Source organism: Epinephelus lanceolatus, chromosome 18 (assembly GCF_041903045.1).
Source record: "Epinephelus lanceolatus isolate andai-2023 chromosome 18, ASM4190304v1, whole genome shotgun sequence".
Classification (NCBI taxonomy): domain Eukaryota; kingdom Metazoa; phylum Chordata; class Actinopteri; order Perciformes; family Serranidae; genus Epinephelus; species Epinephelus lanceolatus.
In genome coordinates, this window is record NC_135751.1 from 5,911,632 (window position 1) to 5,930,183 (window position 18,552).

Genomic DNA, 18,552 nt, shown 5'->3' on the forward strand with positions numbered 1-18,552 from the left:
TAATGTAACATGTATTTTCATGGTTCTGAAACTTGATTGAATGTTGCTGGATTGGTTCAAACAAAGTGGATCATGTAGGGAATTAAATATCGACTTGCTGGGTATGAATATCGTTTGGGAAATAAATTGCTTTGTGTCTCCCTTTTTAAATAACTCTTTAATCTTTAGGTTTGGGGGAAATATCAAGTATTTTCACGTCAAAAGTCTCAAGTTGTAAGTCTTTGGTTTTAAAGTCCAAGTCGAGTTTCAAGTCTCTTTTTTTTTATCTTACGAGGTCGAGTCTAAAGTCATCAGTCAAGTCTGACTCAAGTCCAAGTCATGTGACTCAAGTCAACGCCTCTATTTAGTAATACTTCATCATTAATACTAAATGTGGGCTTAATTAACCTCAAATGTTTTTTTTCACATATTTTTTATATTTCAAATGTATATTTTTTCTTTGCAGTAACTGATTGATACATCATGTAGAAACACGCTGAGCTGTTTCTTTTTGAACAGTTCGGTATTTTGCATGAGACTCAAAAAGTTTTGCCAGCAAATGATGGCACTTCAGAGAGGGAGAGGCTTCTATTGTGGCTGCAGTCAGCATCCTGATCGCCTCCAGTAACACATGTCAGGGAACTTCAATTCATCAAGAGGAGAGGGAGAGAGAGAGAGAGAGAGAGAGAGAGAGAGAGAGAGAGAGATCAGCATTTTGTGCAAAAAAAAAAAAAACACTTGCACATACACACTGGACTCCCTCGCTTTCTCGTACGCACACATACACACACACAGACAATTTTCTGCCTCCCTCACGCTCCAGCGATCGCAGTCGCACTGGCTGCTGGCTTGCCTCCACACACACACACACACACACACACACACACACACATGCATACATACTGAGTCAGACTCACACTTATTCTCTCTCACACACACTCTGAGTCACACACACTGCAGCAGACCTCACGCTCGCTCTCTCTCTCTCTCTCTCTCTCTCTCTCTCCCTCTCCCCCTCTCTCTGCGCGCGCTCATCCCGCCTTCTTGCGAGCAGAAAACACTCGGGTCTCCATCGTACGGGACCGGCTGCTGCTTCCTTTGAAGCTCCATTTCTCTGCTCACTCTCTACCAATCATACTCTCTCTTTCTTTTCTTTCTTTTTTACCCTCTCACTCACTCTCTCTCTCTCTCTCTCTCTCTCTCGCTCTCTCTCTCTCTCTCTCTCCCTCTCTCTGTCTCTGCTCATCCCACCACTCTCTCTACCTCGCCGCTCAGAGCAGGGTTGTGTATTGTCGGGGGTTTGTGTTGTCAGCTAGAGGAGGGAACATGCAGCATCCTGGAGGAACATGCGTGGCGTTACCCAACGTGGACGCCTGTCCTCAGCTGTCCTGTGCTGCCCTCACCTTCATGTATTTACAGCAGGTGAGTGAGTGTGTGTGTGTTTGTATGTGAGTGTGTATGTGTGCTTGCAATTTTGTCTACATGAATCTTCATCTTGTGTACATGCCATTGTCTGCTGCTGCTGCTGGACATGGGAAGTGGAGTGGAACAGAATGAGTGCGTGCTCATACTTTGAGGGCAAAATAAGAGAAACACAAAGAGTGTTTGGATGTGGAGCATCTGGAAATGTGTATTGTCAGTTTGTGCCAGTTTGACAGGCATCAGTCCTTCTCGTCCTGCCATCATGCTGAACTGTGTACAGCTGATACTGGGGCTCTCCTCCACTTCTTTGAGGATGAAGCAGGTGAAAGTCAGGAAAGATTCAGAAATGTTGACAGTTGGAGAGAGGATGAATCAGGGCCATCCTGCTCTAGTTTGTTTACATCCGATGAAAAAGCGTAACATTTAGTACCATGTTAACAGTATGTGCCAGATATGACTTTTTTGTTTGTTGTTTTTTTTTAAATACTTTTTCTTCCTACATCATATTGTTGCTAGGTTCAGAACTCCCAGTTTATTGTGTCTTGGTCAGTTGTGACTGTAATAGTGTGACTTTAATCACAGAAACAAACTATTTGTAATTAAATGACAGTGAGATGAGTTTCTGTTGGGGTGATGTCTAGGTTGAACTTTCAATTAATTTTTTTTTTTTTGTAAAGCACCCACATTTTTCTTTTAATTAGTGATGCTCTCAGTAGGCTACTACAATATAAAAGATTTTATCTTTGAGACTTTTGTGAAGTTTTTTTAAAGGACTGATCAGCTATGTATTACAATTATTACTTTGGCCTTTTTGCAATTATTTATAATACATGCAGAAAGTGATAGGAAAGAGGGACGAAGAGAGAGGAGGCAACATGCAGCAAAGGCCCCAAAATGGAATCAAACCTGGCTGCTGTGGTAAGGATACCACCTTAGTACATGGGGAGCACCCTCTATCAGCTACTGGAGCTCCCCATTATATGTGTATTATTGAAAATATACTTACATTATATACATATATATTTATGTGTGGAAACCTTTAATTAGTAATTTTGTTTTTCTAATCTGATCATACTTGTTCATGTCGGCTTGTTTTACTGCAGTGTTTATATTGTAGACAAAGCTTTAACAGCATGAAAAAAACATACATTACTTTGATTTAGTTGTCGTCAACTACTGAGTGACACTGAGTGTCAGTAGTTTAGTGTCCAGTGGTTGGGGTTTTGGCGCTGGGCGGTCTTTAATGAACTGGACTTAGCCCTGTATATTCGAAATGAGTGCTGATGTTAGCGTCTCTCTAAAGAAACTGAAATAATCATTTCTTTATGATAATTTTTGATAAGGCTGATTTGATAATCACTTATTTCTCCAAAGAATCAAAATGAACTAAACCAAGAAATATTTTCAATACGAATGCAGAAGTCACTTTGCAATTTAATTTCAAGTTTAGATCGCACAATGACTCTTCAGTTTGAAATGAAAAAAATGAGAGGTCAATTTTGTATTCAGGTATGGTAGTGTGATGCTGAGTGCACAGAAAATGGTTTGTCAGTGGTGGTGGTTTTTATTATACTCTAATTTTGGCAGTTATTCAGATATGGAAATTAAGAAAAGTAATGTGCAAAAAACGGAACATTTTAATGTTTAAATCATTATTATTATTATTTCAAATGATGATGTTTACTGAACCATTTGCAATTCTCACTCTCACTATTTTCTGTGTATATCAAGTGTGATACACCCAGCTTTTAAAGAAATGCATTTATCTTAGTTTTTTTATAGAATGAAAATGGGAAGTTTAAGCACATATATAAACACTACACACACACACACACACACACACACACATATTGTATGTGTACATACATATCTATTAATTTATTTAGCTGCTTATTTAACCTATTGCTTTTTTGTATTGTATCTTACCAATAATAATATATCACTAGTATCAAATATCAAATATCACAACAATGCGCATACAAACATTTGTGGACAGTAACTTAGAGTATTGCAGCTTTTCTAACTAAAGATACAATATGATGATACAATACAATAAATTTACAGTACGATAAAATATGATATGATATGATATGATTCGATATGATATGATATGAAATGATATGATATGATACGATACCATGCGATGTGATACAACATGATACTATAAGACTTCATGTTCAGTTTACAGGTGGTACAGTCTGCTTCATACATACATTTAAAGGAATACAATTCAGTTTATTGTAGTTATGGTACTTATCCTTTACTCCCCTCTACTCACTGTATCTGCATATAACTTTAGAAATATGAGTTATTGCTATGTATCCATTCTCTTCTATCAGTCAAATTTCAGTTTACTCTTGTCTTTTCACTTTATATTTTGTGGGATGGCTCTTTGGTGTTACCGCAAGTGTCACACAAAAAGTTGGATATATAACCTTTTATGGATACACCAATTTCCACTCTATGTGTCTTAAAAAGACATAATTCTAATATTTAGTTGGTGTTATTATATAATTTAAATGAATGTGTGTGATAATGTAAAATACTAACTTATACTTACTATATACTTTATGATAAAATAAAAACACAAGTTTTTGTAATTTTGCAATGAAAAAATAGCAAAATGATTTTCTTTGTAAGCCATGTGAGTTGCAACATAGACTTAGACATAGGCTATCGTGACTTGAATAAGAAACCTCTACTTCCTGTGCTTACTGATAATTGTCTAGAGGGCAATTAACATGTAGCACAATGTGTACAATAGGTTTGTCAGGTAATTATTGATTTTGTTGATGATTTAGAAATCTCAGAAACTTGTGTTTCAAATATGATACAAATGGCGTTACAGGGTTGGATGATTTGATTTTAATATCAGCAAACACAAACTTCCATACAGTCTATGCTCTTCTGAATTTTTTATCCATATAACAAGCAAAATGTTACACTTTTTTAATATAAGCATGAAGTAGTTTACACATGTGATGAGTTATTAAGGCTCAGACTTGAACTGTATAGAACTTGCATTATAATGAGTGGCTTTTTAAAAAGAACGCTCTTGTTTTGGGGAGAATGAAGATTAATGATCACAAGTTTATCATTTTTTCTCCCAATGTTTTCCTCATGTTTTATTTACTGTCTCCCTTCCAAGTTTGTGTTCACATTTTGAGTGTGTGTGCAGCATGTGTGTGTGTGTGTGTGTGTGTGTGTGTGTGTGGAATAATGAATACAGAAGCAGCATTTCTCTGCATAAAGAAGCTGTTGAATGGAAACAGGATCTTGTTTGCGGGAGCAGTGTTTACACCCTGCAGGCTGCTGCTACTGCTGCTGCTGCTGTACGCTGTCCTCATGTTCCTCGATCATTACACAACCCACAGATCAATCAACAGCTGGGATGTGTCCCAGTAGATGGCGCTACACTGTTACACATCCATCACTGTGGGTTCCATATGGTCTCACACTGTTAGCAGGGACTCTGTCCTGTTACATAAAAACACATGGACAAAAATGAGCTGGTTTGCATCTGCAGAGCCCGCGCAGGGGGGCAGCCAGGCCAGTATCATAATATGTTAAATAGAAATTTCACATCAGCCAATCAGATGATCACTTTATTTGTTCGGGCAAAGTTATTGGATGTACTGCAGTGAGACAAACAAATATGTTAATTATAACATCTAAATTAGTCAAATACAAGCCACATTCTGAGGAAAATTATAAAGTTGTAAGAAATATTTATTACATAGATGTTGTGCATGTTACCTTCTCTTCAGAGAGTTCAGTTTAGAGAGATTTTGGTTTCAGCTAATGGGGAAAATAATATAAAATGTAACAACAACAACAACAAAACAATAATGATAATAATAAATATAATAATTAAAAAATGATCAAACATGCTTTACATAATTAATTGACAGAAGAAAACAAAACAAACAAACAAGACAAAGTGTACTTGGAGTATTTTGCTTTTGAATGTGGGACAGTAGAGATTTCCAGAGAGAGGGAGCAGCAGCTGGAAAGGCCCAGGTTTGGCACTAGGTCCTGGGTATGTTTAAGAGCCTGGCGTCCCTGGAACCTAGGATAGATGTGGACTAGTGGGGGAGATCAGTGAGGTGTGTACTGTAGAGAGAAGCTAAGTTATCAAGGGCCTTGTAGGTAGTGACGAGGATTTCATTGCTCTTTTCAATTCAATTCAATTTTATTTATAAAGCCCAATATCACAAATCACAATTTGCTTTACAGCATATGACATCTCTCTGTCCTTTGGACCCTCACAGTGGATAAGAAAAAACTCCCCCAAAAAAACCCTTTAGTAATATGGAATCAAACCTGATTGTGATCACAGCATGAAGAGTTTCTACAGTAGAGAGTAACAGTTGACAGTGCATCAAGGTTATTATAGTTAACTTCAATTAAACTGACATAATAATAAAAACTAGACTTTGTCTAACCCCAAGCCTAACCCTACCTAACACCAACCCTACAAAAAATGACTATAACAAAATAAAAATGATAGCCTACAGGAAATAGCTTTAGTTTTATTCTTTGTCAATTTTGTTAAATTTGTCGACACAACAAGTATGACGCATTGGTGCATTGGAACTGGGATGTTTACATGACTGTGAGTCAATTGCCTGGGCAACATGTGTTTATATTGTCATAACTATTCCCAGCTTCTCAAGTTTTGCCCTTTACAAACAACCTTATGCTAAAACAAACAAACAAACAAACAAAAAAACGACAATTGCAATGCCCTATGTATAAGCAGTCTCTGTGGGAAAGACATGACGGTTGACGGTCTATGTTGGTGCTAAAGCAACATAAGCAGTCACTCAGCTCTGGCTGCATAACTGGACTAAACCACTGTTTTGCCTATAAGGGGTGAGAGAGGCCTCAGAGAACCTCTAACATATTTTTATAAAGTTTGGTCATCCAACTGATTTATTTATGTAACTTATTCATGGCACTTATTATTAGAAATAAAAACAAAAGCAAACAAAACAAACTTCTCATTCCAGGCTTTTTAAGGTGCCCTGGGTAATCAATCCCACTTTTACCCCCACTACAATATCCCTGCTGACACTAACAAAAACCAAACTAAAACAAAGAAAATGAAAATAATAAAAAACTAAACTGACATGAGCAAACCTACTCTACTCTGGAAACAACTGAATTTGAATTTAAAACAAATATTTAAAATATCATAAAACTTAAATAAACTAATGTAAAAATACAAAGTATAATAACTCTGGTGTGGGTGGGAAGCGATGTTGCAGAAGGCTGTTTTGGTGATCAGATTTAATTATGGCTTCCACTGTTTTACAATAATATACAGTAATACATAATCTATTAATAAAGACAAAATAATTTAAGGTTTAAAGGGGTGATAATATAATGTAAAACATTTAGTAGGAAACACACAAATTCACAAAAGCAATTATGATAGTCTCAAGCCATAATTTGAATAGTTTACGTCACCTCCATTATTACTGTATTCCTTCCTATTGAGTGCAGATTAGGCTTCTTATTGTGTCTTTCCCCTTGATGGGGAAATGTTTAAGAGATGGGGTAAGAAAAGTATGAGTATTTACAGTATGATCTATACAATATGTATTCCCATGTATTCAAATGCCCTGTGAATATATTTATGCAAGAAAGGAAAACATAGTAAGTAAATAGTCTCGAACTGAGAAGGTAGCCAGTGAATATAACGGCACAAAGTGAGTGCTTTCGTGGAAGAAGCAGTATGGGTCGCTTTCTGAATGTGGCTACACACTCGCCTCTGGCTGAGGCTGCGTTCTTATACAACATTGCAGCAGTGGTTCTTTGCTCTTACACAAGTTTGCGACTGTGTGGTACATGTGATGTCTGAGTGAAGGGCCTGCTCTGTGAGGCTCAGTGTAGCTAGAGTAGACACTGTCTGAGAGCCGCTGGTTGGATTCTGTTATAAGTTTTAATGTCAGGCAGAGCAGTTGTTACCGCCATAGTTTGGGGCGCAGTAACCTGTAATAACTATTTTACCTGTGATCCTGTATGAATATCATGCCACGTGATTAACATCACACTCTTTTCATGCAGCTCAGTTTGTTAAAGGTCAGACATAAGTAGTTGTAATAGTAATAGTTCATTTCCTGCATTCTGGTAAATTTTAATGCATCACTTATGGTAGAAATGTCTATATATGTAAAGGAAAGCACAAACCCAGACAGCAGGTGACAATAAATAAAAAAGTAATATAATGGAAAATAATGCAGTGAGACATTCTTAATTGCTTTTAAATATTTATTCTCCTGTTATTCAACTTTTTCTATTTAATGTTATCTCGATGGAGTCAGCACACATGTAGGCATGATTTGCCTACCTCTTTTGTTTGGGGAAGTAACCTCTTTAAAGGAACAGTGTGTAAGATTTAGGGGGGATTTAGGGACATCTAGTAGTGAGGATTGCAAATTGCAACCAACAGTTATCTGTAGAAGTCTCTTCCTCTCCAAAAAAAAACAGATCAGGTGATTTAAACTTAAAAAAAAAACAATGAATAAAGCAGTTTAACATTACAAATCAGTGTTTCTCCAACACTGTTCAGCTCGTCTGCATCGACGTGTTGCTAGCCCAGCACCTTAATGTGTGCTCACCTTTTTACTCTGATAACTTTATGTGTGCTCACCTTATTTCTGATCCAGACATTCAGGAGGTTTTTACTCGGAGCAGAATTACCCGCAGAGGTCTCTTCCTCTTTAAAGCAAACAGACATGGGGATTCAAACCAGTAAAAATACCGAATAGAACAGTTTCACAATAAAAAGAAAATAAATGTTTTTCTGTCTCTCTCATCGCAGCAGGGTGGCTGGCAACTGTGGACATCACAAACATGCAAATGGCCCCATCCAGAGCCCGTGTTTAGTCCTGGGCTACTGTAGAAACATGGCAGTGCAACATGGCTATCTCCAAAAACAAAGACCCACTCCCTTAGTAGATATAAGGTGAAATACACACAGAAAATATACTTATTATATTATATTACATTTCTGCAATATTTCGCCCTAAATCCAACACACTGGGCCTTTAAATGCGCATGTGGCACCTATCTATGTCAACCACTCATTTTTTTTTTTTTTTTTACCTATTTTATAAACTGCTGTACTTTAATAGGTCATACTGTATGTGATGACTTGATCACAGACAGAAAATGGAAAATGTGTACAAGAAGAAACTGTGTCAATAATTTGTTACTGTTCACCATACTGACATTTTTGGGCCATTTTTAGAATCAGTAGGCTATGTTTCTTTCTTTACTCTTTTTTTAAGCTTATGATGCCTATTTGGGACAATACACATTTGTGTATTCTATAGTTAAATTGCATTGTATGTTGCCTTATTGTGCAAGAAAACCTGTCTCGAAGAAAAAATTTAGGCATGTGTGTTTTAAATCACATTTTCTATGTAGTGAATTAAAATCAAAGCAAACATGGTTCTCAGACATTTCACATTTAAAATTAGTCCTAAATTTCTTTCTATTTTATTCTAAATGGGTCTTAACTAATGTTGAATTCCACTCTGTACTATGTGCAGGAAGCAGAGTAAAGTTGTAGTGCCATTAAGGATGTTAATGCTCATGCTCAACATTTTAAATGTCATTTCCCTCTCACACCTGTACAAATGCCAACACCATAAATAAATGATGATAATGGAAGTTGCAATAACACAAGCTTCCTCATATTAAAACAGTAAAGTGAAATACATTTTATTAGCTGCTGTAAACATCACATTTGCTTCCACCTTGCAATGAATTAAACTTTCTATTTATTAGTGTTTGCAGACAAAATATATGGAGTTGGTGAGCATGCCGTGTGTTTTTATGACCCAGTTTTCGAGCACATCGGCATTGTGGGCCTTCTGCTGTCGCGTCTACAACGTCGAGACAGAGGGGAAGAAAATGCGAGGGAGCGAGTAAGAAGAAATGAAAGTGTGACCGAGCAAAAGCCTGAAGCAGAGGAATATTTTAACGGCGCTCCGGGATGAAAGAGCTAAATGACGAGCTGAGAAAATGGCTTCTGCAATCTGACAATTTGTCATTAAGCAACTTTCCTCCATTAGTCTCATTCCTTTATCCAGCTCTTTCATCCCTCGCTACACGCTGTGAGAGTGTGTGTGTGTGGGTGAGAGAGAGAGCTTTTGTTTTCAGATTGCAATGTTCGAGTATTCCAGATTGTGCTAATGTGTTGGGATGTTATGCCAGAGCATTGTGTGTGTGTGTGTGTCTGTGTGTGTGTGTGTTCCTTGCCTACATAGGGAATCTGGGTCTCTGAAGCTATATATAGTCGAGCCATGTAAGGCATTTTGAATACATCTGAAGGCCTTTGGGGATTCTGTATGTGCATGTGTGTGTGTGGATATATTTTCAGACAGCGCCGCATTTTAATTATTTTTTGATGTACATTTGGATTCATCCCTCGATGATTTCTCAATTTATTTCAACACATACATTTCATGTTTTTTGTTCTTTCTAAAGAGCCCAGTAGTCCCTCGCAGAAGCTTGTGAAAGAGTGGACTCATTATGTACACACAGTCGATGCAGTCAATCTTTAATCATGTACACATCATGGTCCCCTGCTCATGTGTGTGTGTATCAGTGTTGTTGGAGAAAATCAATTCTGGGTATATGCTCTCAGCCAACAGCAGAGAAAAGACCAAAACATGCATGAGAAAAACTCAAGGCAGTAATTATAATATATATTAGGGGGGGAACACATCTCTATAACAGGCAACCAGCACTGCCATCCAAATTAATTATTAGCGCATGTAATTATAATCAGAATTATAAATACACATAAACAATTGCCATTTTTATTACGACTGGCTATTACACTCATACTTGAGAATTAGGACAAAACCTTGCATTTTGAGTTTTTTTTTTGTTTGTTTGTTTAATTAATTTTTAAAATTTCTACTCTTCACTGAGGCTGGAGAAATATATTTTAAAGTATCAAAGTCTTGAATATTAAACCTTCTACTGGGCCAACCTCCCAGTGGTATACTTTTTCTTGAATTGCATACATAATGAATATCATAGGTAAGCTTTGACAGAGTTGACGTCCTTTGTTGGAAAAAAAGGTTTATGTGTATTAATTTTACTGCAGTCCGAATGATTAGACATTTTTTCTCAAATTGGCTACTATAAATTTTTAAAACTAGAAATCTTCTTTAGTTTGGATTTTGAAGGGCTACAGAGTTGACCTGTTATGGTTGAGATACATCCAATAGCAATGTTATGTAAAGCGTAAAGCTTACCAATACTTAAACGAATTCCTGCCTTTTTGGAAACCAGAAAGTGAGACAGGAGTCCTTAGTCCCTGATCAAACAAAAAGCATTTTGGAGGTTGTAAAAACACGAGGCGCACTACACTGCCCTTTTTTTCTTCTTCTTTCTTTTCAATTTCAGACTCCGAGGGACCCACAAGGCTACAGTTTCACTGTGGGATAGTTACTTTGTGCTAATTTAATTGCAATTTTGTTTGTTGTGTGTGTATACACCATTACACCATTATAGGGTAACTTTGGTATTTTTCAGCCTGAACCCTATTTTCTCATGTTTTCGTGTCCATATTACTAATGACTACAACATTTTGTGAAATTGATCGAGTATTAAGTGAGAGTGCTATAGCTGACAGCAGCGAAACAGGCTGCAGTGTAACCACATGGGGGGACTGTGTACCATCAATGTACATCCACTAAAGTAAAGTTTGGTTTTGCCACTGATGGGCTCAGATTGGTATTATAAATGTCTGACAACATTAAAGAAAGGATCCTTACAGAGACAGACCTTTTTATTAAAAGAGTAAGATTTGTTTAATCAGACACGTGCCTCAAAATCACCAATGCCAAACCCACCAAACTCTATTTAAAAATACTGTAAATTTATCATCGTAAAACACACTTCATTCAAAGTCCACAAAAACAAAATAAATCTCATAAAAGCCATCTTGGTTCGTCTTTCCTCTGTCCCAACAGTCACTTACTCTGGTTTGGTTTAATTAAACCCTTAATTGATGTGAAAACGTGTCTCTATTCATGCTAAACTTACTGCTTATTTAAATGGAGTCCGGTGGGTTTGGCGATGGCAAATTCAGGGCTGTTTTGGGTCAATCCAAAAGGATCCTACTCTTTAACACAAAGGCCTATATCTGTCAGAATCCTTTCCATAATGTTGTCAGACACTTAAGTAACCCTTTAACAGACCGGTTTTACATTTTCAAAGATTGGGCTGTCACAGTGAAAGAATTTTCCCTGCAGTTATTAAGGGTGGTTCAACAGTGCAGTATGCAGTATTACAGCCATTTTTTGTTGTTTTTGCAAATTACTTTATCTATCCTAATTTCAGTGCTTTATAAGCTTTAGTGGATATATTGTTGCTTTTTAAATGATGAAGATGACAAACTGCACACACTACATGGCAGTACACCGTAAATACTTGTTTACTCTTAAATGCAGAGCACAGACAGGCAAGGAGGAGCAATGAGGGTTGCAGCGTTCTTTTCCTTTTTTTTCAGCTGAGGCACTTCGGTTGTGTCTGGTTGCTATGATATAAACTATCTGTGGAAGTGAACCTGTCAGCACAAGGTAGAGTATTTGCTCTGGATGAAGAGAAGGTTGAGGCACATAGGGAGAGAGGATGGACCCACTGCTCTGTGTGGGTTCAGTATAAGTTGTTCCTCCACTGTGGTGGTTGGTCTTTGTGGTATTCGTCCCACCACTCCAACACTGATTAGACGGCTGGGTGAAAAGTGAAGGCAATGAGCGGCTGCAGCATTTCAACTTAAGTGATATATTTTTCAACTCTTGACAACCAAAAAAAAAAAAAAACATGCAGCGCTTAGAATAGAATAGATGCTCAGTGTCTCGTCATGCTGCTGACATTTGTAGAATTGTGTAAATACATGGCACTCCTAAAAACCATGAGTATAGGGGTGGTGGCAGTTGCTCGCCATCCCCTGTGGTTGGCTTTTCAGTAGTGTGGTTAGGCAACATTACAATTATCGCAACAGTCCTAGAAAGCTATATAATTACCATCTGCTTCCACCTTCTGTTACTTCAAGTCATTTCTTAAAACATGCAGCCGTATTTTAGCATAATTATATTAAGATATATTTCACATATTTTTTTTGAAATTTCTCAATCAACTGTTTAGGTGATAAACCCATCTTAAAGTGTAGTGCTTTGCCTGCTAAAACATGCCTGCATTGGTACATTATGATTTTGCTCACGAAATAGTCTTTCAGCCTGGCACTAATTTCCATTGCAAAGATATACATTCCCTCTGAGAAGTTATGTTGGACTGGTTAGCAGGACTGATGTCCCATCTTTGACTGACCCTGATTGGACAGACTCTGAAAACACTGTAGCTACTGTAGTAAGGATGGCCATATTTGTCAGTTTGTCTATATACCTGCAAGACAGTGCTTAAATTTGTCTCACATATAGATCCATCCACTGCATCGCTCACTTACTCCTCCAATAGTGCTCCAAAACATTCCATTCATGGCCGCAGAAACACTGCTGTGCATTACATACTTTTGCATGTGAAAAACCAGCAGTTGCCATGTAATGATATGCAGTGATGTAGCAGCAGGGTCCCCTCTTCTTATTTTTTCCGTGTCTTGCCCATGTGGCTGGGGCATCCCCGGTTCAGGTTCAACCAGGGACCTTTGCTTCTTTTTATCTCTCTTCTTTCCTTTCACTGATCCACGAGTACATAGTGCTACTCAGCAATCTGTATGCTGCTGTCTATTTTTTTTATATTCTTCTGTGTTTTCATAATATTTTGATGTACCATTCTCTAACTGAAGGGCTTTTTCATCATGTTTTTCTTTTTTCTTTTTCCTCCTTAAGCTATTCAACACAGCCAGCCGGTCATGGAACAAGTGGCTTTTCAGCCAGTCTCTTCACTGCAAGTGGGCTGTGTATGCTTTTCACAGAGCTGCGTGTTGTTGTAGGGGGAAGTGAGCCCTTGTTGAGAGGCAGCTCTTGTTCAAAGAGCAGATTAAAAGTACTATCATCAGACCTGTAGACAGACAGAGCCAGAGTGCTGGGTAAGAGACAGGAAGATAGTGTCTGTTACAATTTGCAGCAAAACTAGAAAGAAGCTGTGAACACCGCTCTCTTTTTAGGATTCCTTCTCTCGAGCTGAATACCATTTATCTGTCGTACTGTTAGTTCCATTCTTTAGTGGAGTGAGGAGACAACACAGTGTAGAGCAGGGATACTCAACCTGCTTTGTCTGAGGGCTACTTCTGCAAGATGACAGGAGGTCAGTTAAAATCAAATATTGATAATTTTTATCAGATAAAATGAAAATATCAAAATGCCCTTAATTTAACTTTTTTTTCTTATTTTCAAATTAACTGACTGATGAACTTTACAATAAATTTGATTAAATTTATTTGGCATAAGGATTGACATTTGGCCTAGGCTATATGACAGATGAATCAGCTATTTTACTGCATTTAAAAGCCACATTTGCAACTATTGAATGCATTAGTTGCAAATGCTTTGGTTACTTTGGATCCTCCCTTGGCATTTTCTTTTTTAATAAACAGGATCTATTTGCTTTGTTTGGTTTAATACTAAAACATAGGGAAAACATCAAGCAACTTGGCAAGAAAGACCCCGCAGATTGCACGAAATTAGTAAACTAGAAGAAAGAAAAGAGCTATATGGATGTCCAGAAAACTATACTTTTAATTATCACAATTGAAAAATATGTCACAGAATTATTAATATTTTTAAGCACCTTTTTCCAAGTTATTTCTTTTTTTTTTTTACTTTTGTTTTTGCCTTTTTCATTTACAAATTTAAATTTGCTTGCTAATTTTTGTTTCATTTTTTTTCTCAAGATGCTCATTGCCTTCTTCCCATATTTTTAAATGAAATTAAGCCAACTAACTCAGGTTTTAATGGGTCAATGGATATGTCTTCTCAAACAAATAGAATTCACACCTTCTATACAGTACATATATATATATATACATATATGTACATAGAGGGAAAAAAGTGTGTCATATGAAGTTAGTATAATTTAAGCTCAGCATCACGCATAACTGACTTGTTCTATCAATGGTGAAAGAGAAACATTAAACATGTTGACTGTGACATCATAAATGTTACTAATATGTTAAAAGACTATTGGAATTTTGTTTTTGCGTCATCAAACCTATGAAAAGATCTAAAACAACAATGGATTGATCCTGTAAGCAAGTATTTTCTCTCTGATCAAATCCTAATATGACTTATCCCTCTGTGTCACTGGGCTCTGTAATTTTTGCTAAGAAACAACAGTGGTTGGCTCTGTTGGAAAAGTATTCATGTCACGTTAAAAATGTGCTGCACACAGCAACCACAGGACTGCCATTACTCAAAGATAATTAACATGCTTTGATACTTTACGCTACATTCTTTCAGTAGCTCGATCTCAGACAAATCAGGCTACAGTATTATCACAGCTAATACATAGTACATTTTATTATGTGGAATTCAGGGCTAAGGTGAAAATATTAATGTGCTAATGCCCACCTGCTGTAACATTTGTTTAATCAGCAGATTAAACAAATGTTACAGCTGATCTTTGTTCAGAAAAAGAGACTTTATGGAATATGCAACATTTTGTTGCCTTGCAATAATTTTGGCAAATTCCACTTGCATTAAGATTTAAATTTCAAAGAAAATTAGGGTACACCATTTTAAAATCTTACTAGAGGATATTGGTCAGTTTAGATTGGTATTTTATCTTTATAACATTGCTTGTTTTTGTGTATAGAATTAAATATATACATGGCTGTTTTGTGCAGAGAAATCTGAAATGACATGCAGCAATTTTATATTTAGTTAGAGATTTATTCGTCTAAATACCATGTGCGTGTATGTGTCACTGATATGACTGAATGAGTGTGCATGCCGTGTTCTGAGGTGCTGTGTCATTTGCTGAACATGCCCATTTCATCTCTCTCCCTCTCTCTCTCTCTGTCTCTCTCTCACACACACACACACACACACACACAGTCACACACAGTCCACGGTTGTGTTCATGTAACGACATGCCAGCGCTGCACGGATGAATGGAGTGGAAGATGGAAAGAGAGAGAAAGAGCGGGGGAAGAGAGAGAGCGATGAAAGGAAAGGATGAAGAAAGGGGATTAGAAAAGAGGATGGAGAAGTAGGCCAAAGGCAACTAACTTCAGTCTTCTCTTTTCAAAAATGTATTTCCACACGCTGTATAAAGAAGCAGGTAGACAGCTGTGGAGAGGCCACGGTGTCACTGCACTGGATGCTGCTGTCAACACACTAAAAGACACTTTACATGACAAATTACATGTTACAATTAATTGCACACATTTCTCTACTGTATACTGAGCACACTACTACAAATCTCTTTTTACAGTTACTAGTATCAATGGGCAGCCCAGCACAAGCAAAACACTTCTTATGAGCAGGCCCATAAGGAATCAACACCTGCAGAACTCTGTCATGTTGTCAGTGTCTCTTCCACCTCCTTTTGCTTGTGTGTGACAATCTTGTGTTTTATTCAGTTAGCATTAAAATTCAAATCAGAGTTAGTGGTGTAGTGAGAAGAAATGTCAAAAATAAGACTTACTGTAAATAGATTGTTGATAGACTGGCAAATTAATTTTTGTTCTCTCTGCTCCATATTGAACTTTCCATTTTAATGGCCATGTGTCCCACATTTTGTTAATTTAATTCTTTTCTTGAAGTATATGATGAAATAAAATTTCAGATTAAAAGTTTCTACTTAGTAGTTCTTTTAGATTGCTTTAGGTTTTAATGTATTGTGTGAGCTTATGTTTTCATACATGAATATTGCATGAATATACATGGGGCATGGACCCGGCACTAAAGCAGGATTTATTTTTATACCTTATTTTATTACGCTGTCCTCTGAGTAGGCTCTGGGTAGATGTGTACCCTTGCTGTAGCCTGACGTGCACTTCCCTAGGAATGTATCTACATGTTGCGGCAACATATGTATCTACATGTTGCAGCAACATAGACCTCCGGTTTATTTTTGTAAACTGAAAAGCATTTCCCTCAGTGGAAAAGAAGGTTTATTTACTTTTATTCCACAGATAAGAAACTATGAAATGTAAAGACAATAAAGTCCACCACACAAGAGCATTTAAAGTCTTGTGTGTAATTTATCCTGGCCTCATTTGAATACAGAAAAAAGTCAATAAGCTGCTAATTTATCTAGTATGGAATGTGATAGGCTTATGCCAATAATGTTAGTATGTTGCATATGTGGTTAAACATGTCTAGAATAAGACAACTGTTTTGATGGTGAACCTCATCAGTTTTAATGCAGCCAAAATTTGTAAAGGTACCTTTGTTAAATGTTGCTGTTGTTCCTGTCTTACATGAGTACAGGAAACGTTCCCTAGCTGCTAAGGTAATTTATCAAATGGAAATGTAAAGGGCTTTTACTAATAGTGTTAATGTGTTGTATATGTGTGGGAAAAGTATCTAGTTCAAGACAACTGTTTTGTCTGTTAACCTTGTGAGTTGTAATAGAGCCAAATTATGTAAAGTCACCTTTGTTAAATGTTACTGTTGATCCTGGCTTCATTCATTCTGCTCAGCAAATTTGTACAAAACAAAATGTCATAGGCTTATGCTAATAGTGTTAGCATGTTGTATGTTGGTAAACTTGTCTAATGTAAGACAGTAGTTTTGTTGGTAATGCTGGTGAGTTATAAGAGGGACTGATTTTGTAATGTTACCTTTGTTAAATGTTGCCGTTGTTCCTGGCTATATGTGAGTACAAAATAAGTGTGCTAGGCTAATTTATGCAATGTAACATGTCATAGGCATGCTAATAACATAGCGTGTTACATATCTGAGGAAAATGTGTCTAGTATAAGCAAATACTTTCGTTGGTGAACCTTGTGAGTTATAATGGAGCTGAATTTTGTACTTTTATTTAATATTGTTGCTTTTAAGCCACATTTTAGACTCAGCCACATTTTAAGTGTGTTAGTTTAATCATAAAACTTAACTTCAATCACAGAAACTCAACACAGTGGCATAGAAAAACCCACTGTCATCTAGTGTGCATGCAATTGCAGAGCAACGCAAACACAGCACCACACAAGTATGACTGCCCATAATGGCTTAGGCCACTTGTGTAGGCTACAGCATAGGCCTTATATATAATACGCATACATACAACCATAAATCAGCCTTGAAGCTGCTACTCAGATCTCATCTCTTTTTTTATGTCTCATCTCCTTTTGTTTTTTTCTACACATGACTACACACCCCTCCAACAGGTAAAAACTACATAGACACATGCAAAAAATGAGTACAGTCTGTTTAAAACTGATTAAAATAAATACCTTGCACCAGAGGCAATGCGACACAGCAGAGCAACCTTGTGGGTGTTTTTGCAGTTCACATTAAAGTAAATCAATCAAATCAATGCCTCTATGATCCTGTACTAAAAACACACCAGTTGGATGATTTAGTAGTATTAAGTCTATGCTTCCAAACCCTGCATTACCAACTGCTTTGTTACTTGGTAAAACTTAATATGCACACAGCAACCACATACTACTAAAACAGTCTGTGTAGCAGATAAAACCCTGCTCTGTCCCACCCATGTGATGTGTCACATCCCTGCCCCGTGTATTGTGGCCAAAACTCTACCAGAACACGGCAAACTCCATCCTCCTAAACAATCATAAGATTAAATCAACACAACTTGAACATTAGACCTTTAATGATGGTAGGATTTACTGCAGGACTGTTGTATCAGACTGCATTCATTTCTACTGCCTAAAGAGTTGTGAGTAATAGCACTGCCTTGAGCTGGCCTTAACACACCTATATATTGTTGTATCAGATTGGTTAGGCTTGGTGTTTTGGGATGTAGACATAGGTAGATTTAGGGTGAGAAACTGCTTAGTTTGAATCATATGATTCTGGAATGGGTTCACAGGCAGGTGTGCTGGTTAAGCTTGCTGCTAGGCCAACACAAACAAACACACTGTAGCTTGTTTTCATTTTTATTGCAGTTGCAGTTATCCCACAACTCAGTTACAAGTGTAATTTTGTATCACATCTCTCTCTCTCTCTCTCTCTCTCTCTCTCTCTC

General features: G+C 37.1%; 1 protein-coding gene across 9 annotated transcripts in view; it reads left to right on the forward strand.

Annotated features, from left to right (window-relative positions):
- Positions 1–18,552, forward strand: part of rbfox1 (RNA binding fox-1 homolog 1) — a 554,543-nt gene that overhangs the window by 332,822 nt on the left and 203,169 nt on the right. Inside the window, exon 1 of one of the 9 annotated variants that reach the window (XM_033644554.2) lies at positions 729–1,401. The exons of 4 other annotated variants lie outside the window; for them this stretch is intronic. In XM_033644554.2, the coding sequence (XP_033500445.2) occupies positions 1,306–1,401 (96 nt within the window). In that variant the 5' untranslated portion in view covers positions 729–1,305. Of the gene's footprint in view, positions 1–728; positions 1,402–18,552 lie in introns of those variants that run through there. 4 more of the 9 variants (XM_033644550.2, XR_004502636.2, XM_033644555.2 and 1 more) reach the window with 4 other exon arrangements.